Source organism: Sebastes fasciatus, chromosome 2 (genome assembly GCF_043250625.1).
Source record: "Sebastes fasciatus isolate fSebFas1 chromosome 2, fSebFas1.pri, whole genome shotgun sequence".
Taxonomy (NCBI): domain Eukaryota; kingdom Metazoa; phylum Chordata; class Actinopteri; order Perciformes; family Sebastidae; genus Sebastes; species Sebastes fasciatus.
In genome coordinates, this window is record NC_133796.1 from 8,924,101 (window position 1) to 8,950,984 (window position 26,884).

The window sequence follows — 26,884 nt, forward strand, 5'->3', positions numbered from 1 at the left end:
AAACACTATTACATTATAAACTAAGCAACAGGTCTAGAGCAGTGGTTTTCCCGGGGGTCCCGAGCAGGTTACCAGATAGTAAAAAGAAAAAAAATAACATTAACATATTAAAAATATTATTAACATATTTAAGCCTGGGGATGTATTTTACATTACATCGCCTGTACCAGTGATATAAATAGCTTCAGAACCAATTTTAGCGAGTGTATTTGTGTGAGTCAAAGTGTGCGTGCACATGAGTTTCTGACGGGGGATTTCCGGCGGGTCGGGGAGACAGAAAAAGTCACGTAAAACATAAAAAATCCACAGTTCCTGGAGCACATTGGACAGAGAGAGGTTTAATTGCCGTTTAGTGTGCAATACAGGCCGAGTTGCTGCTTGCGAGAGAGGTTGAATTGCCGCTTTCTTGCTTAGTATATAATGTAATAATGTTCTCATAAATTAATAACTTATTATATTATGCACACAACTGTTATTATGTTATGCGCTCATGGTTTTCTTACATATGAGTTGCTACAAGTCTACGAACTCAGAACAATCAAACACAAAAAAATACACATAAACAGAGGCAACAACCTTTTGTATTACTCCTTTAGAAGACATTGTCAAAATCAGATCAGCACATTTAAGACTGTTGAATTTATAATTCAAAACCATTACATTGCTTTACCAGCTGTTCAGTCTTGTGTAAAAATGTTGACGGAGGCGTGTTGCTTCAGATTCTGGTGAGAAGATGCTCTCTAGTCCAGGATCCAGTGTTGGTTTAGACACAGACTTACTACTAATTCCTTCATAAGGGTAAAGAACCCAGAGTTTAAATTAGCTAAGCACCATCTATTATATTATCTGATGGCTGCAGCTACTAATTAAATAGCAGAATAATACCCCTTTCAGTATGTCGCGGGTCTGATGGACATGCATCCCACCCATTCATGAGACATCTGTCACCCTGCTTCTTACTGTTAACAGAGACTCAAGTCTGCAGTACAGTTCATATATTTCACTAATAAACCTCAGAATTACACTGACTGGACTACATCAAGTAATTACCCCTCGATCCTTATCTGTCTGTCCATGTGCACTCTCCCTCTTTCTTGATCGCCCTCGTTATTTTTTTTTTGGCTGGTATCTTGGAATTAATTTCTATTCCTGGCGGTGGATAACCTCTGGTTCTGAAGAAGTCTGATAGTATAGAGGTCTATAAGAAAATGATCCTACTTCTCACCTGATTTATTACCTCAGTAAACATTGTAAACATCAGTGTATGGTCTCAATCGCTAGTTTCAAGTCTTCTTCAACACAGCATGATGTTCATTTAGTAAATTATGGTCCCATTTAGAGTCAAATAGACCATAAAGCAGGGGATGCTTTAGGGCGTGGCTACCTTGTGATAAGATAAGTTAAGATGAACCTTTATTAATCCCCGGAGGGAAATTCGGGTGTCAAAGCAGCAACAGCAGCAAACGGAGTGAAACACAGGAGAGGTGCAGGTATAAAAATATAATAAAAACAATAAATAGAGATATAAAAGATACAGAGTGAATGGGTAAACATAGTGTGTGCAGTCCATCAATAAATAAATGTAATATGTACATATGTGCAGTCTATATAGTGGTAAATAGAATGTATGAGAGTGGATGAATATCCATGTTAAAGTGCCACCAGTGGTTAAAAGTCCAAGGTGGTTGCAGATAGTGCGTGTTTAAAGTTCTTAAAGTCCTCATAGTTCTCATATGGGGGTCAGCCTTCGTTGTGGAGCCTGATGGCTATACCAGCATGAAGGACTGACCCAGGCGCTTTGTGTTGTGCCGAGGGGGGGGATGTCGACGTCCAAAATGCCGAACTCGAGGCTTCAAAACAGCAGTCAACAAACTAATGGGTGACGTCACGGTGACTACGTCCACTTCTTATATACAGTCTATGATTCCTGGTAGGAACGGCTGTTCACCAAAGTCGGACGGCCTCCAACCTGCGTCCAACCCTAGTCATTCGTAACGGACGGATGGCTGACTTGCATTGACCCATACTGGAACACACAACCCACATCATTGTGTCAGTCTGAAGGGGGATAGACAGTTTTGCATGGAAAACACGCCATGAGCTCTTAAACTATATCGCACTGTTGGAGTTAAATGGAGCCATCAATTTGTAGAGCAGTTGGCTTTAAGCTCCTTTTATTTATCCCAATGTCTGGTGATCATGTGTAGGCGGACAGGGGAAGTCTGACAAAAATACAGCAGCCAATAGCATCTCTCCTTATATAACCTTTCACCAGTGGAAACCCCTTTGCAAAACACATTAGCTTTGACATCAACAAGAGGCTGCTGGTATTAGAGTTGTTTTGGTTTCCTGTCTGTCTACTCTTCCACCCGCTTGTTGTCTAACTGAAAGGTATGATGAATGCATTAGACGAGTGGAGCTCGCGGCTGTTTCTCCTCCTCTCCTCTCCCATCCATCACCCCCCTCTATCTTTTCATTTCACCCTCCCGCTCCTCTTCTTCTTAGTCACACCTCTCTTCCTCTTCGTCTGTCTTTGAGCCCACTAATCTGCTCCTCTGTGGCTCTCTCGTTTCTCTCTCTCTCTTTCTTTTTTGACCTCATTTCTATTCCATCCTCACCCGACTGCCGAGTGTCACAGCACAACGGGCCAAGCCTCTCTTGCAGCGTGTGTGTGACGATCAGCCGATGTAAAGCGAAGGATGGCTCGACAGATCTCTTCATTAGTTGTCATCCTTTCATAATGAAGAGATAAGACAACCCCTCTCTGCATCCGCCCCCCCACACGGTTGTACGAACACGAAGCCGTCACACTCATTTACGCTCAGTCAGATTGTAGCCAGCTACGTCAGACATTTGCCGTGTCACCTAGTGAACATAAAACTGACATACTGCTCAAGGTCACTGTGGTAGCAACAAGCCTCACTCTCTCTCTTGTCTTTCTGTTTTTCTCTTTCACCCCTCCCTGCTTGTTGTCCTCTTTCGCCCTCACTGACAGACAGCTGACGTGATAAAGATACTTGTGTCAAGTAAAAATGTCAAAATGTGTCACTGTTTTTTATTGTGTGTGTGTTTTCTGCAGCCGTTTGGTGTTAACCAGCCAGGTCCCTATGTCATGTACACAACAACGGACTCCAACGGCGACCTGAAAAACGCCTCAGGTAAGGACTTTCTTTTTTTAATCTCCTTCCACAGTAGCTTTCACTTCTGGACTACCCACTCCAGTGACAGAATAGCGAGAGAGGCATTTATTTTTCTGAAAATGTCGCTGCCTGAGCTTTTATACGTCCACGTCAGATTTATTAATAACTTAACCTCCTAACAATGACAGCTGTCCTTAGCCCGGCTGAACACCGCAGGGTTTGTTTTGGAGGGTTATACGAAAACAGAGAATGAGAAGAAGAGGGACATATTGATTTTATTTGTTTTCTTTTTTTTTTATAAATGAGAAAATCGCCTCTATGCCTCAAAGACAAAAGCTGAAGCAGAAAGGGCAGCTAAAGAAAAAGGTGCAAGGACTGCTGAAGGCAGAATAAATCAGTTTGATAAGGCTGTAATGCACCTTGATGCTCTTGGAGTGTGTGTGTGCTTTGTTCACACTTGTTCTATCTACAAGATGTATAAATGCAGGTGTCTCTCACATTTGCATTCTAAATTGTTACAGGAAAATAAATATTCAACTGTTGCTTGTTCGGATTCATTTTTGAAAGATGAGTCCAAGTTTTCCAGCACGATCAGTCAATTATTCGGCTTTGAGTTCCTGCAGTGGCTTTTCCTCCCTCAAAGATTCTTCCACAGCGAAGCAACATTCAACAAGCTGTAGCTTCCTCATTTTTGCTTCTCATTTAAGTCCAAGGTAGACGTATTCTCATACAACGGTTCATACGATTTTTTGTGCGTTTTCCTACGAATGTCCAGCGTCAGTTCCAGTCTTTCCCAACTCCAGTCTTTTCAAAATAAACTACCGTCTTCACAGGAAACAACTTAGTTAGGTTTAGGCAACAAAACTACTTCGTTAGGTTTAGGAAAAGATGGTGGTTTGGCTCAAAATAACACCGGAAGTGCTTAAGTACAGAAGTTACGTCGGCGTGATGACGTTTAGTCTCATTTAGCCACTTGTTAGCAACCGCCTTATTTAAGACACATAAAGGCTTCAAAATTCACGGGTGGGGTATTTATTGTTGTATTTTATATCGTAGAACAAAACGTTAAAATCTCTTAACCCTGTGTTAACCACAGACCTTATTTCAGACATCTAACTAAAAACCCATTGACTTCCAGACTAGGCAACCGAAAGTGCTAAAATGCTAACTCATTTCTGGGCTTTGGGACTCATTCATGTAGCACTCTATTGACTTGTGAGTGTTTTTTCATGAATTTTCAATCTCAAGCAGCTCCACTTCATGTGTTCTCAAAGGGCTTCTCCCTTCTGTTAATGTTAACCAGATCTGTCAACATACTGGAATACACAAGTTACCACGCTGAGGTTTTAGTCACAATGCACCCTCTCACATGAATTATGACAAGTATTTCCTCAGTGGAAAGCCCTGTGACTCCAGCTTTATTGATTGTTATGTTGTAACCTGTAGCATCACTGGGTCTCAATAGGAGGAGAAATGTCAGCAATCCTGATGCTGATGAACACTACTCTTAATACGGATAGAGAGATACATAGAAAGATAAGACGAGGCAGTGAGGACAGCAACGCTGTGCCGTATTAGCCACAGTTAACCTAGTTGATGTTACGTTGTGGGAAGGACACAGGGCTGCATGAGGACAAGATGCACTGACAGCCTGGGGTCAGGGATATATATAGTATCTATGTGTGTGCAGCATAATCCCACTTTGTCAGATTTCATTGTTTCATTTATCTGTTGGCACAGTTGGAGTCCATACATATTTAAAGAAAGAGTAGACCACAGATCACAGTCTAACATCATTATTATTTCACCACCATTAGACGGCTATAAGCTCTCGGCGACAGAGCTCAAACTAATCGTCCAATGGCTGCAGACTTTTCAATTATGTGCTCTCTGTCCAAGCGCCCAAAACACTGAGCGGGCAAAATATTAACACCAGTCGTCCTGTATTTAGTTGTCCTAAAGCGTGACGAACCCGCAGTTTGATTCCCTCACTACACACACGCCACTGGTTTAAAATATGCAGTCAAATGGGCAGAGAGAGAAACAGTGGAGAGAGAGGGGAGGAGGGGAGGAAGGCTTTCACCACCTGCACCCACGCCCACTGCAGAGAAGATGGAGAGTAATACAGAATCCCACTGCATGTGGAGGCGGTGACACTTTTAAAATCATACTAAAGTGAAAAATATCCAGTAATGTTCGTCTATTTTTGATTTTCAGTCTCTTCTAAAAGAATTCATAAAAATGACCGGAAATATCGGCAGTTAAAAAATGCAGTTATATATGTATATGTAGGGAATTAGTTTACACTTGCTTGGCAGTCCTGCATGTTCAAACTTATGTGGACACTTGGACATTACACGTATCTAATTGCAATCCATGGGTGTTCCTATGCAGCCTCCACTCTTCTGGGAAGGCTTTGAACAAGATTTTTTTTTACTGAGGTTGTCCAGCGGTCTCGCAGTCGGTGTTCCAATTTCATCCCAAAGGTGTTGGATGGGGCTGACTGTAGGTCAGAGCTCTGTGCAAGCCAGTCAAGTTGCTAGAAGCAAACTATTTTCTAAAATATCACTGTATGCTGTTGCAGTTGCTGTTTAGATTTCCCTTTCCATTCCCTATAATCACTATTTTTATTCTAACAATGCATCACATGGCAATGTGAAAACAATATCACAATAGCTGCATTTTCATTCACATCATTTTATGTAAATTTGGAAGTATCACATTAGAAAGGCTATATGAATAAGTAAAATTCAATAAAACTTCCTCAATTGCGGAAAAAAACAAGTTATTACACTTGCTTGAGGTGGTTTTTGCCTTCGTCAAAAAAGAGTTGATGCATCAAATTATGGAAACGCTTTTGCTGAATGAATTCTGACGTACAGAACATTTAACTCGCATGATTCATCAGCTGTTTCTGCTGTCGCTGTGGTCATGATCGTGTTTTGAAGGGAGGAAACCCATAAGCCGACTTGTTTTGTTTCCGGTTTGCCACCTCTACTTCTTCTAGTCTGTTTAGTGGCGGATTACAGCCATGCGTAGCCCATTGCGGTAACTTCTGAACAAACTACACTGTACTGTAGCTGAGTTTATTTGCTCCAATCAGTTGATGGAAACGCGCCTAATTCGCATTTCTTTTTTTTGCGATATTTCAAAAGTTTGCTTAAAAGAGTGATATGTAGGCTACTGACAGCATTCCAAATTCAAAACATTGTAGCCGTATACCCGTCTGCTCCTCCAGCGTGACTGATAGCAGTTAGCGTGGGTTAGCATCCCAGAATCAGTTCACTGGCTGTGTGTCTCAAATACTCGCTGCCTTGATAACCCTGCTGCTCACGGACCACAGAGAAATGTGCCGAGGCTTTTTAGGTCAGGTAGAATCTAACGTTAACGTTATCTTATAACGGTGTCGAAATGGGCAGTGGACGGGATCACACAGATCCAAAACAAAAAACAGACATTCAGGACCGTAATGGAAATTTCAAAGGAGAACAAATTGGCTGTAGCATTGTTGTCGGAGAAGCCAGTTCCTTAATTCATTTTATGATTTATTACAGTATATTACATATTGGTCCTTTGATATTCGCTTCACAATTGAATGGAAACACATCTAAAGTGAAAGGGGTCACTCATACTGATGAACCTACTGATAATCCTCACCTGACTCAAACAGACTGTGGATGTGGAACTCAGGAGACCAAATTACTGGCAATTGGCAAAATAAAAACAATTTTTGTCACAAAAATAGGAGAATCCCTCCCAGGCATCCTGAGAGGTGAAATGAAGCGGGACGGGGCATACTGGTTGGGCTGATGACTCATAACATCTAACTGGTTCTATTCTCCCTAGAGAACTTTGGAGCAGGTCATTCATCTTTCTTGTAACTCAAAGATACCACACACACACACACACACACACACACACACAAAATAAGAAAGATTTCAATAAAGGTATTCTATTTTTAATGTAGTTCATGTGAAGAAGAGTGTGTTGACATTTTGGCTGCTCAGCCAGTACACCTCTTCTTCCCAGTGTCTCCCCAGACAGGGTCTTTATGTTCCTGGTTCGGCATGTTCAGTAAGCAGAATCCCATTTATTTAACATTAGAATTTCCCGGCGTATTACAGCCTGCCCATCATAACTTCGGCTTATTTTTCCAACGTGTGTTTGACTGGAGTGCACGGAGAGAGGAGGAGTAGCCAAAGGCTTTGCCGGCCCAACTCCCCAGACCCCTCATTTAACAGCAGCAAAGTGCTGCCAGGGAGCAGGCTGCTGGTGTGTGTCTGTGTGTGTGTGTGTGTGTGTGTGTGTGTGCGTGTGTGTGTGTGTGTGGTGATTTAAAGTGTATTTATTCTGTAGCTTGTAGCTTGGGGAACAGCCAGCGAGGCTGCCAGAGATGAGCAATGATGGGGTGCTCACAAACACACACACACACACTCATATACACACCCACGACGTCTGGGCCTCTCCACTGGGGCCCAACGATCTTCACTTACCCTTCACCCTCCTGAAAGGGAGAGGAGGAACGGAGACAGAGATTATGATATGCTGAGAGATAGAGACAAGGCACAGTGTATGAATGGAGTTACTGTAGAACAAGAGGAGGGAGGGAGGGGAAGGAGAGAAAGTAAAGAAAAAGGAGGCAAATGGGTCAGAGGATACCAGGAGCTGGTAGGAAGCAGAGAAGAGAGAGAGCAGAAGTAGAGTAATCTTATGCCAACTTCACTTTTACACCAAACGACTTTTCAAGCGATTCAGTCCAAGCTGTCTTAAGTCAGTCTTTTTCTCGTCTTGACGTTCTGATAAAATCAAACAAGTTCAAAATCAAATCAAATCAAAACACGGGTCCCGTCATCACGCTGTTGTCACGGCTTGCGCTCCAGCCTCGGTCTGGGTCTCACTCACATGAACGGAGGAAGGGAAATAACTCTGGATTCAGCTATTAGTGCGTTTTACAACTTTAAAAACGGAATTTTTTAAATGAGGGCTTTTAGAGTGTTCGTACTGGGAAGTTGATTCACCTCAAAAAAAATTATCCGCTGCGTTCCAGACGTCTCTTTCCCAATGTAAGTTTATGGGAAAAAGTATTTTTTGGTCCAATGCATCACGTGACTGACACAGAAGTTGCAGTACCGCTACGAAAGTCGGAATCGACGACCGGCGCACTTCCTGGGGGATTGTCGGATGCCCTTCACACGGGAGAGAAGACTGTTGCATTAACGTTGTAAACAGACAAAATCTGGGGCAGACTGTCAGACCCTGCTGCAGTAAAAAACATGGTTTTCTAAAGGGACTCTGGCGCTTGGAAACACAACTTTCGTCCGCAGGGGACCGCCAAAATCAACACAAAAATGGCAAAAAAATGAAATGAAAATGAAGATGATAAAAATTAACCTTAACCTTGAACTTGATTCATGACTTCATTACATCACTAGAACCTTAATTTAAAACAAATTACACACTGCATTCAAATTAGCATGTAAAAATGTCACACAGAACTGCAAATGCAACCACAGAATGCCTGCAGAAGGTAAATACATGAACACAAACTCTCGCGATAGTTTTACACAACGGCTCTTATCTAGCCATGACTGTAGAAAGTAAAAATTGAGAAACTGGTGGAGTTATGGAGTGAACAAGAGTGCCTCTTTGACGTGTCCTCCCTTTTGTACCATGATATAGTGGAGAAGGAAAAAAAGTGGACAGAAATATAAATCAGTCTTCAGCTGAAACATACAGTTAGCTCGTAGGTTAAAAGCAAACATTTCAGTAGCTAACGTTAGCTTCTTCTTGTAAACTTCTAGTTGTAGTCTTGTAAATAGTGACCATGCAAGATTCCCGGTCTTTGCAAAATATTATAGTCTATGACTAAAAACTCTGAGACTTAAGACACATTGTCTTTAGATGTGAGAGGGTGTCAGACTTCAGTCTTTTAAAAGTCTTTTCGAAGTCTCCTAGTGTATGGTAGACATTAGTCTGGTGAGATACACACACACACACACACACATACAGTAGATATACTGTATGTACTGCATATTACGGTGATAATGCAACCCTGTTATCTGGCAAGTAAAGGTCAACAGCAACACTGACAACGTTCCTCTCTAACTCTTTTCTATGTGTGTCTGTGTAGAGCATTCAATACAGTGTGTGGACCTGTACAAGTGTATGTACAGTATGTGTGTGTTCATGTATTTTCCTAAGCTTGCACATAATCTTCGGTCTGTGTCCATATGTGTTGTGCATGTGTGTCAGCATGTGTGCAGGCGTGCAAACCCTGGCATCTGTCTCTTGACCTTCTGTGTGTATGGGTGCGTATACGTGTTTGTGTGTACGCAGCAGACAGTGGTGTGTCATGGCCCTTACTAAGCAGGTTGGATGGATGAGTATGGGCTGTGATTCTGACAACACCACACCTCATTATCAAGTAACTCCTGCTGAGACAGGGAGAGGGGGAGAGACAGGTGGGGTGGTGGAGATGGATAGTTCAAGTTATTCATTAACAACCTTTTTATTCCTCTCTCTCTCTCTCTCTCACTATGGACACTCAGGGACACGGCACACAGGAATAACACTGCACTGTGTTTCCTTCTGAGTTCCAGGTCACACAGGGTCATCCATTTATCTTTAGACGACTGGGGGAAAAGTGTCACATGTAACTTTCAGGGGGGACGGTCAATATTAAGATGATAGTGAAGGAATTTCCCTCAGGGAAATCGTCACCTTCATGCGTGTTGGTTTATCTTCTAGGCAGCTGCAAGCTCAGAGTTAAAATCATAAAAGATTGCAAATTATGTTAAAATTAGTATCAATTTATTCCGTATATATATTCATCAAAGTTGCACAGAGTTATTACAGAATTCTGGATTCATCAATGTGTCCCTGATACCATGTAATACCGTGATCAGTTCGCAGTGAATGAACCCCGAGCTGTTCTTCACATTTGCCTTTATACACAGCCATAAACATTCTCTGAAAGGAGGGGCAGAGTTTTGATCAGTCTTAGTACTTTTCCACAATGTCAATGTGACCTTCTTCTTATCTGACTCCATCCTTAAACAACGCTGTCTACTGTTCATATCATTCTGTCCTCTCCCCCCTATCTGTTTCTTCCCTAAGGCTGTATCCTTGAGACTGTTCTATCTACACAAAAGTATGTGTATGACGTCCCACCCTTGTGACTCTGAACGATAAGTCCCTCAGGCGCCACAGTATTCATTCTTATAATTCTTAGTCTAAACATCTTCAACCCAATGAACTCGTAACATAATAGTTTAAGCATTTTCCATATTATTCTTCATGATATATTTCCAACAGACCCTCTTTTGAACTTATCTAAGTTCACTTCACAGAAATATTTATGACATGAGGATATAAGTCAGAAATCAAAAAACAGTTATATATCATGTTTATTCATAAACTCACCCTTGACCACTACCAATGACCTATGAGTCCCGTCTTTCAGCCAATTCCGCCTTACAGATTACCCCAACCCCATAAGGTATAGAGGGCTCTGTTGACAGAGGTCATAGGTCACAAGTAACTACTAACAGCTGGCCAAAAACCCCACCTTGCTTTTCAGGAGATGGAGCAAAAAGACCAGATGCGCTATCTACTCTCTCTGGAAGTGACAAAGGAAAAAACCTCAAGTTACACATAGAGGACAAAATCCATGTTGCCATCTTTTACAAACTAATCATCTTCAGGGTGAGCTATGGCTATTTACCTTCTTATGTTCCAACAACTAGCCTATCGTACTTGATCATAATATCTTATTTTCAACAATAATTACTTTCCTTCTTATGTCAGGAATTTTTAAGCAGGACCCCAGGGTCATGTCCCGCAGCCCTTTGTTATTAGTTCAGTGTTATACGTATACATTCATTTTTTACTCAGAATCAATGCAAACCGTTCTCATCACACCACCTCCTCCTCTTCCACATCCTTTTCTGACTCATGAGTAAGAAAATCCATGTTCAATAACCCCTGTTCTCCCCATCCTCCCCCTGTGGTGCTCATGCTCATCTGATATGCGGGTGGTTGGTCGGGGCGTTTCTTCTCTATAGCTGTGACGATTAATCGTTCTGTCAAATGGCGTATGCATGGAATACAGCAGCAGCCACATAATACCATAAGACCACTATAATAGAGGAAAACAGTGATACTATATTGAGTGTCCCGATGCTCTCGCGGTATGCCAGACTGTATTTGACCTCTCATAACAGAAAAATGGGAGAACATGCAGAGACGATTAGCTGGACACTTCCTACCAGGATTCCAGTGTGGTCCTGTATAGGCCCACACCGCATCCCATGTCGGACACCATCTGTATCGGCTGTTGAATGAGCATGTGTACAAATCATAACCACGCCATTGAAGGCCCCTATCAGACCCCCCGCAATCAATAATGTCGCATAAATCTATCTGATAGCTGGTGTTGCTACCAAATGTATATGTTAATTCTAATTCTTTAGAAGTACATTGACTCGATCTTTTAGTTCTACGTTGCGGTATGTCTCGTTTTGTTCTGGTCAAAGTGTGATTGGGGTGTGTCTGGTTGGTTACCTGTTTGCTCGCTTGTCTTGGTAAGAAGTCTAGAAAATATAGAATAAGACCCACTAGTAGTATTGAGCCCAATACCACTAGGGCTTTATTTACCCATCCCATGATTAATGTCCTGATAACCCTACTCCTCTACCCGAGGGTAGATGAATAAAAAATAAGCTATTGTTAACGTGATATATAAAGCAATAATTAATACAACATATAACATATAAGACTTTCACTGAGTCACCTTTTCCTTACTGTTAAGCCGTGTTTTATCTGTAAAACAGGCAAGACCTTGAAACCTTCCGTCCCTTAATTGTGTCTCATACAGCTCACTTATATTTTTTACAGTGATATATATAGAAAACAAAAAATTCAGTATAGAAAACAAAAAATTCAGTCATTAGTCACGCTTCAATGTTTACGTGTTTACGTGTCTTCTTCTGCGCTCTTGTCTGGTGTCCCTGCAGAGATGCTTGCATCTACCCCTGGTGCTGTTCCTTGGTCCGGTTCATCTGGGTTGTCCACCCCTCCGCTGATGAATCTGGTGTCCCTGCAGAGATGCTTGCATCTACCCCTGGTGCTGTTCCTTTGTCCGGTTCATCTGGGTTGTCCACCCCTCCGCTGATGAAGTCTGCCGTTGGTTTTGGATGTTTTGTTGAGCTGCACTGGGTCAAGTGCCACCAAACTCCGCCTTTCCCTTCAAGTTGTACTGCCGTTGTTGTCCTCGCTGTCACTCTATGAGGCCCCGTCCACCGTGGCTCCGACCACTTCCTCTTTAACACCTTCAACCAAAGGTGTTCCGGGGGGCCTTCAGGTGCTGGAACGTCCTCTGTGACAGGGGTGACAGGTTTGTCACCTGTATAGGAGAGAGCTGACACAAGAGCATTAACCTTCAAATAGTATGGTCTGTAACCGAGGTCAGGAAGGGGAGCAGTAAAAGGCAGTCTTTGTTCAGTGTCGGAAAATCCCAAAACGGAAACATAGTGAGAGGAAAGGGAACCCATAGGTTCAGCTAAGGTGGAGTAACGTGCTCCCGTATCCACCATGAACCATCTTCGCTTTCCGTTCACTGTCAACTGGAGACAGGGCTCTGCCAGCCCCTGCCCCTCCATCTCCGTCGGGCACCCCTATGGGAACATTCCTGGTGTATATGGACCAGGTGGAGGTCCCTGCACAGAGTATCCGCTGTATGCCTGCATTGGAGCTAGCTGTTGGTTTGGTGGAGTCTGTATTGTTGGCTGATATGACTGCTGTGGAGGCCCTCTTATCTGCTGTTGTTGTTTCTGAGGACAGTCACGTGCCCAGTGATCCGGGCTTCCGCAGATGTAACAACTGCCTCCTCTTGGTTGGGCATACCCCCTCCCCCTGCCTCTTTTTCTCCCTCTGCTTCTATTCCGGCCTTCATGATAAGGGGGCTGCTGATATGGGGCAGCTTGGTAAGGAACATGATACTGGGGTTGATATATAGCCTGTGGCGGGCCCTGCAGTGGATAAGGATTCTGTGGCGGGGCTGGAGCTGGTGTTAAAATTTGAGCCATCTGGGTATCTTTCTTTTAACTCCTTCCGGAGCATGTTTTAACAGAGCTATTCTGAACAGAGGCTGCTGTGATTCTTTATCTGGGTTCACCCTCGTAGCCCCCACCCACTCTGTCTTTGCTCTTTCTATGAACGTGCGTCCACTCTCCCCGTTCTTAATCTTAAACACCAAGCTGTGGAGCTTACCCGCTGGTATGGGATACTTTTGTCTAATATCATTACCGAAGGAGGTAGCGTAGGGGTTAAAGTTCCAAAGTACCACCTAACACTTGAAACAATGGTGCCATAACTTTGTTTGTATAATCACTGTCCTGTGGGGTTGGTACCGGACTAGGGGTAGGAGGAGGATAAGGAGGGGGGTTGGGATGTGGGCCAGGTGGGTACTGCTGATGGAGGGACATGTAATGTGGTGGCTGGCTAGTATGTGGGTTTGGTGGTGGGGGTGCGCTAGGACTGGGTGAGAGTTTCACTAGTGGTTTTGGGTGGTGCAAAATCGACTCTCTGTGTGCAGGTGACATGGCAGTGCCTTTGGCTGTAATTATCCCTCCCAGGAATGATACCTGCGCTCTGCAACACTGGAGTTTTTCTTTAGAGACCTTATAGCCACAATTATATAGTCTTAACAAAAGAGCATGCGTCAGAGACAGACACACCTCGGCCGAGGGTGCTGCTATGAGCAAGTCATCAACATACTGTACAATAAAACATCCGTCCGGGGTTTTATTTGGTTCTTTTTTAGTCTCTTTTTTTACTGGCCATTGATGTCCTAATTCAGTTACGGATGCAAGATAAATGCCGTTTATTTTAGCTAAAGTTTTTGCTTGGTTCTCAACGTCTTTTTGGGCTTTCTTTTTTGTAAAAATACCGTTTTGTTCCACCGTTTTTCTACTTTGGGCCAAGAGTTCCTGCTGTTTTAGTATGGCTTCTCGTACTGCTGGGGTAAAAGCTGATTTAGAGGAGTTTTCCGGGAACTCTTTATTCTCTATCATTCCTTTAAACCATGCATCCATCCCCTCTGTCTCTTTTCCCCTTATCTCTGGGTCAAAGGTACATATCGCATTCGTTCTTACTTTCGCCCACTGTTGGCCGAAGGTTAACCTACTTTTGTTACAACCGCCTTTCTCCTCCCAATCTTTGTCAAATTCTCCATCCATTCTGTCCAGTACTATTTCACACAGGTTTATTCAGTTTATGACAGTAACTAGATTCAGAGTAAATGGGTCGCTATGCCCCTCGCTGTGATTCTACCAACATAAGCTTCTACTGGACACTTTGATGTTCCAGCGATGTTGGCCCAGTATCAACAGTAAGTTTTAATTTTCCTCTGAATACTAGTTATTAATGTACACTCATACAGTTTATTAGTGTTCCAAACACCACAGTACGGATCCCAGATCCTTATAGGATCCCAGATCCTTTTAACTAAGATCCCAGATCATTAGCGGATCCCAGATCCTTTTTATTAGTGTTCCAAACACTATATAGGATCCCAGATCCTTTTAACTAAGATCCCAGATCATTAGCGGATCCCAGATCCTTTTAACTAAGATCCCAGATCATTAGCGGATCCCAGATCCTTTTTATTAGTGTACACTCATACAGGCGTTCCAAACGCTTTTAACTAAGATCCCAGATCATTAGCGGATCCCAGATCCTTATAACTATGCAACTTGATTTATCAAAAGTCAAACAGAGATGCTTCAAACTCAGCCAGAGAGATAAATTTAGATCCTATGCCAATATGCAGATTTTGTTTTAACAGGTTCTGCTTACCTTTTTGCCTTGTAGTCAGGGGTCCCCTTATCTCTCTCTCACTGAGTTGTCCGGTCTCTGGCTCGCTCTTCGCTCTTTCCGAAGATCACGTCGGGGTCACCAAATTGAAGGAATTTCCCTCAGGGAAATCGTCACCTTCATGCGTGTTGGTTTATCTTCTAGGCAGCTGCAAGCTCAGAGTTAAAATCATAAAAGATTGCAAATTATGTTAAAATTAGTATCAATTTATTCCGTATATATATTCATCAAAGTTGCACAGAGTTATTACAGAATTCTGGATTCATCAATGTGTCCCTGATACCATGTAATACCGTGATCAGTTCGCAGTGAATGAACCCCGAGCTGTTCTTCACATTTGCCTTTATACACAGCCATAAACATTCTCTGAAAGGAGGGGCAGAGTTTTGATCAGTCTTAGTACTTTTCCACAATGTCAATGTGACCTTCTTCTTATCTGACTCCATCCTTAAACAACGCTGTCTACTGTTCATATCATTCTGTCCTCTCCCCCCTATCTGTTTCTTCCCTAAGGCTGTATCCTTGAGACTGTTCTATCTACACAAAAGTATGTGTATGACGTCCCACCCTTGTGACTCTGAACGATAAGTCCCTCAGGCGCCACAGTATTCATTCTTATAATTCTTAGTCTAAACATCTTCAACCCAATGAACTCGTAACATAATAGTTTAAGCATTTTCCATATTATTCTTCATGATATATTTCCAACAATAGTCAACAAACAAAAAGACAAGAGAGACCATTGATTTTGTTATCACCAACTCAGTTAGAAGATTTTATTTGACCTATCCAGAATTTCCTTAAAGGAGCTTATGAGTTGTTTTCTCTTGTGAAACTGTGGTTTGTCAAAATACACCATTTGAGTTTTTTTTAATTCCATACACCATCACTTTCATCAATACTTGGAATGAAATCCAGCCATTGTCATTGCCACACTTGGGGCGGCCGTGGCTCAGAGGTAGAGCAGGTCGTCCACCAATCGGAAGGTCAGTGGTTCGATCCCAGTCACATGGCGAAGTATCCTTGTGCAAGACACTTCACCAAAATCAACCAAATTGCTCCCAAAAGCTCTACCATCGGTGTGTGAATGAGTATTTAGATTAGATCCTGATGGGCAGGTTGGCACCTTGCATGGCAGCCTCTGCCATCAGTGTATGAATGTGAGTGTGAATGGGTGAATGCTGACATGTAGTGTAAAGCGCTTTGAGTGGTTCGTGGGACTAGAAAGGCGATCAGCCATAACATTAGGACAGCATGGGCACCCTGACCGGTCTGCGGCAAACTGCAATGCACACTGTGTGTTCTGACACCTTTCTATCGGAACCAGCATTAACTTTATCAGCAATTTGAGCTCCAGTAGCTCTTCTATTGGATCGGACAACACGGGCCAGCCTTCACTCCCCACGTCCATCACTGAGCCTTGGGTCTGACCCTGTCGACGGTTCACCGGTTTTCCTTCCTTGGCCCACTTTTGGTAGGTCCTGACCACTGCAGACCGGGAACATCCCACAAGAGCTGCAGTGTTGGAGATGCTCTGACCCAGTCATCTAGCCAACACTATTTGGCCCTTCTCAAAGTCGCTCACATCCTCACGCTTGCCCATTTTTTTCTGCTTCCAACACAAAGTTCAAAGTTCAAAATGTTCACTTGCTGTCTAATATATCCCCCCCACTGCCAGGCGCCATTGTAACGAGATAATCAATGTTATTGACTTCATCTGTCAGTGGTCTAAATGTTATGGCTGATCAGTGTAAGTGCAAGTCTATTTACCATTTACTTGCCAACCCTCCAGATTTACCCAGGAGACTCAGGTTTTTCATTGCCCTCTCCCAGTTTCCTCCCGGTGTCACAATTCTCACGATTTATGCAATTTTCACACTTTTTTGTCCTCCTTTCATTATCACAACCTGTATCTGGCACTGTACAGCAATTTACCATACAAGCCCTACTGTTTCCACCCTAACAACAATACAGCTACACTAAATATCGTTTCCAGGCGGAAGAGAGCTGCTTGCGACACAACGCGGTTTGAGATGTGCTCGCTGCACATCACAGAAGCCCAAAGTCGGGCTTTGCTCTACGTAGTGAAAAGCCGTCATGGCGCGGCGCAAGCCATTGGAAATAATGAGTTTCAGATTGCTGTGGTGTCGTTGTCACGTTGTGTGTCAAAGGGCCTTCAGTGAGTGAGAGACGGAGAGAGAACTAGAGTACTAAGAGAAAGAAATACTCAAGCAGGGCCATAAAGTGACTAAATTAAAACTGATTATTATTATTATGCCAGTGGCATTCCTGAGAATTATTTAGTATTTAACATAAAAAGGCTGTAGCTGTTTTCAATCTTTAAAAGTCACCAGAATGCAGGTGACAACGAAGTCTCTAAAACTCAAATTAACTAAGCCCCGGCGCTTTGGTTTTCGAAATCCTTCCTATTTTTGAGGTCTCAAGGTTGGCAAATATATTGTCATTGTCAGCAGTCCATCATTGCATTAGCTTCTTTTAACCCAACATATTTAGCTGTTAGTGTCACCAAGCTGCAAATTGAAATCGAATGAATAATGTAACACTAAGGCATAAAGGAAGGATGGTAACGGCTCCGGGGGTAGTTAGCTGTGTCCAGACGGGACGAGTGTGTCTGGGGTGCCAAAGATTATTATGCACAGAGGGGGAACAGAGGAGAAAGGACGAGAGGGAGGACGTTTGAGAGAGGGGAGGACAGAGAGAGAGATGGAAACAGCAAAGAGTGAGTGCTCATAAGGAGGAGAACCATAACAGGCCCAGATCAATGTGGAGCTCTCTGCAGACTGTCCAATTAGGCTAATGAGTTCAGGGGATTAGCAACGGCTCGCTCTCACACACACACACACACGGCGCACACACTCATTGTACATGCACAACCTTCAGAAAAAAAACACATGTTCACCTGCAGCAACTCACCCACAAACATGTTTATCATATCTTAACCTTTTAGACATTCAGAAGATCCAAAACAACTTCGATGCAAATTCAAATGATGTGTGCCAAGTTGTGCTGACCTGCACATTCACCCGGAGACGTTCTTGTTGCTTTTTGCTGCATCATGCTGTTGCCTCAAGCAGGGTCGTAAAAGCCAGCTTATTGCGCTTGACATCGCACTGATCCTCGGCCGCAGCGTACCCCTGTTTTCAGGGACCTCATGAGTTCAACAGTGAGCGTCACCCCATCCTCAAACCATTTTATTGCACAGTATTTGGACGATGGAGCTGGAAACACACTGGGAGAATTCATGTTATTGGAGTAAAAAAGATAGGAGAGTAGGTGGATGAGAGAAATGAAAAGGGTTGGCAGAAAATGAGAGGGTGCAGAGGACCGAGTAGAGTTGCAAAGAGAAGAGGAGAGGAGTGAAAATGAGGGTGGGATAAAATGGGAAGATAGGAGATGGGAGGAGAGAGATCAGGGGAGAGGAGAAGGAAATATTGGTGTAAAAGGAAAAAAATTGAGTGGAGAGGTAACCCTCCACCGAGACATGGAGAATTACTATTGATCGGCTTTAGCATGCTTTTTCTCATCCCTGTTTTTCACTCCTCTGCCTCCCTCCTCCGTCCCTCTTCCCTCATCTTTTTTCTCCTCCGCATCCCTCCTCCAGCCCTCCTCTCACTCTCTCATCTCCTTTCTCCTCCTCTTCTCAGCCTGTAACCTTTCTTCTCTGCAGCCACTTTATAGAAACCATAAATTGTCAAGAGACTGCTTAACTTTTAATTTGTCACCGCTGTTGTCCGCCTGGCTGTTGATCTATCGGTCTCCGAACATCCTTGGGTTTAAATGAATGACATGTGTCCTAATGTATGATACACCTTATCACAGAGAGTGAAACTAATCACAAGAAGTTAAGATGTATCACTAGCATTAAGTTTGTCCTGAGATTCATCCTCCTCAGTCTGTTTGGTGGATGAAGAGTTTTGAAAGAGTCTGCCATCATCAGGTTGGCTATGTTTTTACCATTCTGTCCCTCTGTTGGTCCACCACTTTGGACTAAAATAAATCACCAAATATTGGATGGATTGTCATGAAATTTGTTACACACACTCATGTCGTACTCAAGATGAATTATGATAACTTTGGTGATCCACTGACTTTTCATCTAGCACCATCATTAGGTGAAAATGTTACACTTTATATTATACACTTTGGTTTATGATCAAATACCTACAAAACTGATGACATTCCCATCCAACCCATTCTCACTCCCAACTTGTCAAATACCGCCGCTTGGTCACTACACCTTGGCATTGGATACCGACGCACGGACTGTATGCAACGCTCTAGGCTTTCAACTAACTCCAATGTAAACCACCCGCGTCATTATTCAACAGTCAAAGGAAGTGACGTAGTATTAATAGCGTGAGGGTCGGCTCAGGGCGGGCGGGACTAGTGGTGGACGAGTCAAACAAACACAAGACTTTCAACCAGGAGACCGCTGTGAAAATAAAAGTAACGTTGACTTATTTTGTCACGTGACTCGTTAGTATCGTTGGTCCCGTGAGTCACATGAGTTGCTAGCCACGTGAATCACTAGGCACTTAGTCAAGTTGACGTCAATCATGATCGTTTCCTAACTCTAACTAAGTGCATGTGTTGCCTAAGCCTAAATTCCTGTGAAAACGGAAGTTTATTTTGAAAGGGCACTATGCATGTAACGAGTGTTTATTGACACGCCGTTCCTGGTCCATCCAAAAGTAACGCAAGAGTGGTACCATGTGCGTCGGTCTCCGATGCCCAGGGGCGCTGACCAGGTGGCGGTATTTGACGTTTTGAGAGTGAGAATGTGTTGTCCCATCAGCCTCAGCCGTACTTTACGTTTAATCCTAATTATCAACTATTAGCATGCTAGTAAACCTTATTCCTGTTAACATCAGCATGTTAGCATCTGACTGTTTATATACTAGTGCAGATATCTGTAACAGCGAGGCAGATGCAGGCAAAGACAGTTTTCTGTTATAATGGAGAAAATTGAAAACTTTCCTATAATAGCATTCAATAAGCTCTCATCATTAACTTCTTGAAGCCACCTTTTCAGCGCATCATGGAAGTTTAAAAATCTGGAGTGTTACTTAGTCTTACTTAAATAAGTAAATACACTCAACTCTGGCTGAGAGAATATTGTTTTTGGCATACTGTCAAGTTCCTATTCTTTCTGCCAGTCTTGCAGTCCCCAGGTGTCACTCCACATGACACCGCATTGCACTGAAACTCACCGCACTGAAAACTGGTTTAGTACCGTTGGCTCCACTGGATGGTGAGTCTTGTCTCCAAAGTTTCTCAGAATAGAAGTATTTATAAATTCTTCTATTCTTCTAAATGTACAAAGACAAGGTCATTTTTTTTAATGAGCAAGTGCACAGCTCATTATGCTCTCAATGTTCTCTAATAAAACTCAGATTTTTTTCAATAATTTCTTCAAACTTGCACATTTGGAACATTTAATGTAGTTTTTATCTCGTCCGACTTGTTTTGTTTGTTTGTGTTTTTTTCTGTCGATTCTCATTATCTTCTATTGTTTTGTACTTGAAGCTGTTGCTGGTGTGCTATCTCTGAAACAGATATGAAAACTTAACGTGATGTATGACATCACTGAACACGGACAGTTCTGGCCAGAACATTTTGAAGGAGATTTATAGTGAACCTGCTATTTCTATTTCATTTTTAGTAAGGTCAAACTAGGGTGATGACAGCTGTCTTTATGTCTGTTCTCTCTCTCTCACACACACATTACAGCGTCATTTCGGCCGTCATCTGGGCGCTGGTGTCGACATGCTTCGGAGCTGTAGTATTTGAGAGGCAGTGCAAAGCCTGGTGCTGATAAGGACAGAAGCCCCCTGGGTCCTTCAGCGTATCACCCCATTGGCATGCGAACACTCTCTCACACACACACACATTTTTCATCATGTATCAATGTCCAGATCTTGACACCATTGTATTGGCGCTGACGGGGGGCTCTCCAGGCGAGGTGGACTGTGTGCGGACTGTGTGTGCGTATTCCATCCCTCATGGCTCCACCCTCCGTCTCTGCAATTTGCTCCTTTTATCGCCATCAGGGGAGCAAATGGTTTCTATAGCGACAGGCACTAGGAATTTCTCTGAAAACATTTTTTTTTTTTTTAGGTTTTGAAGCCCTGGGGAGTGTGAAAGAGAGTGTGCGTTTGTCTGCACTGGAAGCAATTATGTTTATGACCCTTTTCTTTCTTTCTTCATGGGATTTGCACATACTGTCACTTTTAACAGTTACATATGATTTATGTTTAGATTCCTCATTGACTCTTGATTTGTTATATTTTGTTGTCTGAAAATCCATATTTATATCTGTGCTCATACGCACACTTAACTCCGTTTCAGACGGATGCTAGATGTCACATTGTCACTCTGCATGTCTGCCCAGAGGTGGTTAAACCTCCAGACAGGATGAGGATTTTCATGAGGACATGTGTCATAAGACCTCGGCAGATGGACGCACACACATTAACATGTCGTAGCTCCCTCAGAGGCATCCATGTCCTCTCTGTGTCTGTCTTTCTCTCTCTAATGTCTCTCACTTTTTTTTTTTTCCATTTTGCCTTATTATGCCCACAAGGCAGTAAAGTTTGTCAGATTCAATATCACGGGGAGAGTTTGCATCCCAAAATCCTATTCATTGTCCTCGCTATCTGGCATTCTGCTGAGAGAAAATTGAGGAACGATAATTAGAGGACGATCAAAATTAATTTTACCAAGCAAGAAAAACACAAACCACTGCAGGTAAAATGGCGTTAACAATATCCTAAATCCAGATTCCACACTGTTACATGTAAAATCATTTAATGTGCATAATCTGTACTCAGGTACTCAGTCAAACCTCAACAAATGTTGCATTACTTTTATCTTTCATTCAATGCAACAAAGTGGTTCAGGGATGACATATTTTTGTAGGCCAACCAGGAAGTTAGCATCTCCCTGGTTCCCTCGACAAAAAGCCAATGGGATTTTTCCTTTGGGTTTTAGATTATTGCAGAAAATAAGCTCTGTGGAAAACACACATTTATGATACTTACTCGTTTTGTTCAGCAAGATAATCTCCACAAATGAACACCACTTTATGATTTTTGAAGCGTGAATGAAATCGCCAGAAATAAAAAGCTAACATTAGGCAATAAATTAATTACACCATGGTAGCATGAGCGCCAGTATACACAACGAGGCTGTAAAGATGGACGAGTCGACGTGATGATGTTTAGTCTCATTTAGCCACTTGTTAGCAACCGCCTTTTTTAAGACACATAAAGGCTTCAAAATTCACGAGGGTATTTACTGAGCTACTTTATGTTGTAGAACAAAACGTTAAAATCTCTTCAGCTTGTGTAAACCACAGGCTTTAACCAAAAACCCATTTAAAAAACCTATTGACTTCGAGACGAGCGAACCAGAAGTGCTAAAATGCTAACTCATTTCCAGGTTTTAGGACTCATTTCTGCACCACTCTATTGCAGCACCTCAACTTCTGAAAGATTTAGTGCCTCGAAGTTGTGGTATCAAAATGTAATCTTTACAAGTGTGTTACTCAAGGATGGATTTATTAACCTATCCAGGCTACATTCAGACCCTGAAGAAATCTTGTCTTTGTATTATTATTGTTATGTCTAAAAGTAAACCTTATAATGTATTAAAGAGTCTTACTCCATGGAGCACTGTTAATCAGAGGAGAAAACAGTCTCACCTATTTCACCTTACCTGGGTAGGTCTGCAGTTAGTTTCATTTTCTTATTTCAGTTGTAAATAAACTAAGGTCTTAATAGTTTGTTTTCATTGGCATTAAAACAGTAATTACAAGTATTTATATTCATCTAATAGCTTTATATATTTACCTATATATTTACTTATTAGTGCACTTTTGAAACTCATGTCATCTGTCGTGTATTCCACCCGTCCAAGTTTTGAATGACTGTGTAGATTGGGGCGATACTTTTGAGGGACATAAAAACCAAAATATTTGAATATATAAATGATGCAGCTTCTTCTACTTCCTTCTCTGTAGTTTTCTCTTCTTCTCCTTTCTCTCAGCGCATATCGGACTATAACCTTTACAGATCTGTGTATTTACCTTCAGGCGTGCATGTGTGGTCCTGAGTGTGTCTGTGTGTTCCCTCGTCCGTATTATTGGCTTTGGAACACTAACTTGTTGAATGTGATGCATATCATGCCCAGTGTGTATGTGTGTGTGTTTAAATCTGTATGAAAATGGGAAGTGTGCACACACACACACACACACACACACACACACGCACACACGCACACCAACACACCAAGGCCGGCCGCTTGTGCTGCTTTGAACCAGTTTTGTCTTCTAAGAGATGGATTGTAGGCTGTCAGTCATGTGTCCAGGGTGGAATACCACGCCAAGGCCTCCGCTGGCTCTGCCATAGACACACACACACACAAAACAAAGACACTCCCATACACTGCTCTGCATAATACCCTTTGCCAGCCTCCCCATGTTGTGAAATGGCTTCGCTCCAACCGTGGCCACATTTCCTAGCCAGTCTACTCACACACACTCAGCAGACGATAAGCCAGGCTCCCTGCCTGCAACGTAACCCTCCTTGATCCTCCATCAGACACACACACACACACACTCGGACCCACCCCACCCTGCTGAGTGGCATAGTGCAAGCAATCCACCTCTCGCCTACTGACAGGGAGCAGCAGTCTGTCAAAAAACATCAAACCAAGACTGGCTTAAAGGTCCAATCCCCTCAAAAATCCTGTTCCTTCCAGCCCGATGGACGGGGTTCAGTGGGCTGATTTAAAATGACTTCCCCTGTTGGATCCATCTCAAAGTAACCCTCTGTAACACTCCTGCTCTTTCTCCTGGTGGATATCAATAACAAGAAATGGCTTTACCATAAACCACTTCATGGTTCATAATAAAAACAGGAGTAGGTGAAGGGGATTAGGGGTATTCAGAGCTTTACACCGAGACGCAATGATTGTATTTTGTTCTCCGTTTCAGTTTCAAGTCCAGTTCCTCCCTGCATCATGTTCCTTCTTGTCTTACATGTCTCTTTGATTCTGGGTCACTGTCCATGTTACTGTTTATTTGATTTTTTTAGGTCTGAGGTCAGTTGTAGGTTGACGACTGACATTAGGTAGGCATCTTTTGGCTCTGTTTCATGTTTTTGCATACATTATTTACCTATTTTATTATTCCCCTTATTTAATTGTGTGCTTTGTGATTGATGATGAGTAAAGGTGTTTGTAGGATTAAAGTCCTTCAAGGCCTACTTGTGATAAAGGCCTTTGTGAAGAACTTGAAGTTGGACTTGAATAGAGCACCATGAAAAGTTCTGACCTCCACGGCCTTCACTTCTGTAAAGTTTTCTCCCAGGTTCAGTTAGGTTTGACAGCTCCATGTGTGTGTTTGCTCCTCAGTAATGAAATTATTCCGTCGGGCTACGCATGGCGGTGGTGAGGATATGACTTTTGTCATCTCCCGCAGATTCACAGCAGTGGGATGTGTGTGTTTCCATGCAGTATATTAGAATACACACACACTTGTGTACATTGAGTTTTCTTTACCAGGCTGCAAGTCACCTTGGAACAAGACTTAAGAATCTACAGCCATGCTAGCAGCTCTGTGAGACTGTACTGCACAACAGTGCTTAGAGATAACATGCTGATATTAAGCAGGTATACTCTTTACCATGTTCACGTTTTCTACCATGTTTGGTTGTACTTAGCTCAACCCTCTCGTGTCACTTCTGGTTGCAAAAAAACAAGATGGCGACTGTCAGAATGACGATCTCGACGCTTCAAAACGGCAATCAACAAACCAATGGGTGACGTCACTGTGACTACGTCCACTTCTTCTATACAGTCTATAGATATTTCACTAAAAACCAAAAACATAAATGTTTGTGTTAGAGGAAAAGTCAATTTTGTGGCAATCTGTCCATAAATTGTTGAGATATTCCACTCTGGACCAAAGTGGTGGACCACCTGAAAGACATTGTCATCCCTTAGAGCCACACTGGCTAAACACATGGCTAAAAAGTGTCGGTAATTGCCAATCAACAATTCACACACACACCTCTCAGTAAATGTCAGACACCCCAGAATTCATCTTAAATGTTTATTACAAGTCATGGCTCTGTACTAACCTGAACAAGTCAATGTCCATGAAACTCTGCCCAGCGCTTCCTGGAAACAAACTATATTTCTGTCGGTCTCCCCTCTCTCTTTCGCTGTCTGCGGTGTGCGATTAAGGCAATTATGCTGCCTCTTCACAACACCCAGCAATCCAGCACTAAAAAGCTGGTAAAATAGAACACACAGGGCGATAGCAAGCGAGAGAAATTTAGAGAGATAAAGAGAGATGACTGATGAAAAGCTTTCTCTGGGTAGAAGGAGGATGGGTCTATTCAGCGTTCAGACTGGCTGGAGCCAAGAGCATCATGGACAAGCTTTTATTATACTAACACATAATGCATCCATACAATAACCACGGCTGGCTTTACCTAAAATGACTCACTTTCACCCACTGGCTGATGAATTTTCCTCCTATATGTGATGTTCCCATAAGGCATAATGCCAGCTTTATTTGTGCAATAAGAAAGAGACTGAAATAAGGGAAATATTGAGCTGCAGTGAGCTGGACTGACCTGACCTAGGTTCAGCTGAAGAGGCAAAAAATGACCTGGACAAATCTTAACTGAGGTTAGGCCTAGATTAAGAGAGAAGCAAAGCTGTTGTGCTCCTCTCGGTCTGCAATACGCAGTCCATCCACATTAGTTCTGATCACTGGCTGCCTCCAGGCTTTCTCTCTCTCTCTCTTCTTCCACCCCTCTCTCTCTCCATCCCTCTCTTTGTTTACCACGTAGAGGTTGATTTATGTCGGCTGCACTTGGCAGAGTTGGGTGGCGTGGGCGAGATACAGCAGCTGAAGGGGAGAGAGAGGAGGGAGGAGAAGAAGGGGAAGAGAAATGAGTAAGGCCAAGTCGGAGAGACGTATCAGGGGAGAGGAGAGAGAGGAGAAACCAGAGACTACGGGTTGGATTGAATAGTAAGTAAGGAGGGAGAGATTACAGGATGGAGGAGGGAGGTTTCGTGAGGAGTCAGGAGGAGGAGAGGTGTTGGACTGGCCTCAGGTGTCTCACTCTGATTTGTATCTTTTATGATGCTTCTTCATGTCAGAACACAAGGTCTCACGCTGCACTCCCTCTGGCTTGGGCGCTCCTGTTGTGTGTTTCTTTCTCATTACATTTTAGCCTTATCACTGACAGTCACGGTCAAGATAGGTTAGGTTAGAGCTGATTATATTACGTAAACCTTTAATGGTTCCTCTGGGAAAGAAGGACCGTTGCAGCTACAGATCACCAGAGCAAATGGGGGTTATGTTAACGTACACAGCCGTCAATTTAATCAGTCGTATCGAGCAGACAAGTCATGAACGAAAATGTGCAAAGCTTTTGCTGCTTCGTTAACAGCATGTTTAAAAGGGGCAGCAAAACATTAAATATTTATGAGACAGAGATATAAGTTGAACTATGTGCATTATAAAAACAATTGAAGTAATTACAAAGATCTATCTAGAAATTCAAATATGCATGGCCGATTTCTGACATAAACAGGTCTGTGGGTTAAAATGAACATGAACATTTATACAATGCCCATTATGTCATACGTGATAGAAGTTTTTACTCTGATGTACGCTTGGTGTTTAAAATGATGCATCAGCTCGCACCCCCTCAGACTCAGGAAGCTTTGCAGTGTTTAAAACCAGCCTCAAGCTTTGGCTAAAGTCAGCGCAATAGTGTGATTGCCTTGTACAGTATTTATCGTATTTATTATACTGATTCTATTTATTA

At 42.7% G+C, this 26,884-nt stretch overlaps 1 protein-coding gene across 1 annotated transcript in view; it reads left to right on the forward strand.

Moving 5' to 3' along the window:
• Window positions 1-26,884, forward strand: part of itfg1 (integrin alpha FG-GAP repeat containing 1) — a 171,173-nt gene that overhangs the window by 128,187 nt on the left and 16,102 nt on the right. The window contains exon 14 of the mRNA XM_074660656.1: window positions 3,080-3,158. Within this exon, the coding sequence (XP_074516757.1) occupies window positions 3,080-3,158 (79 nt within the window). The remainder of the gene's footprint in view (window positions 1-3,079; window positions 3,159-26,884) is intronic.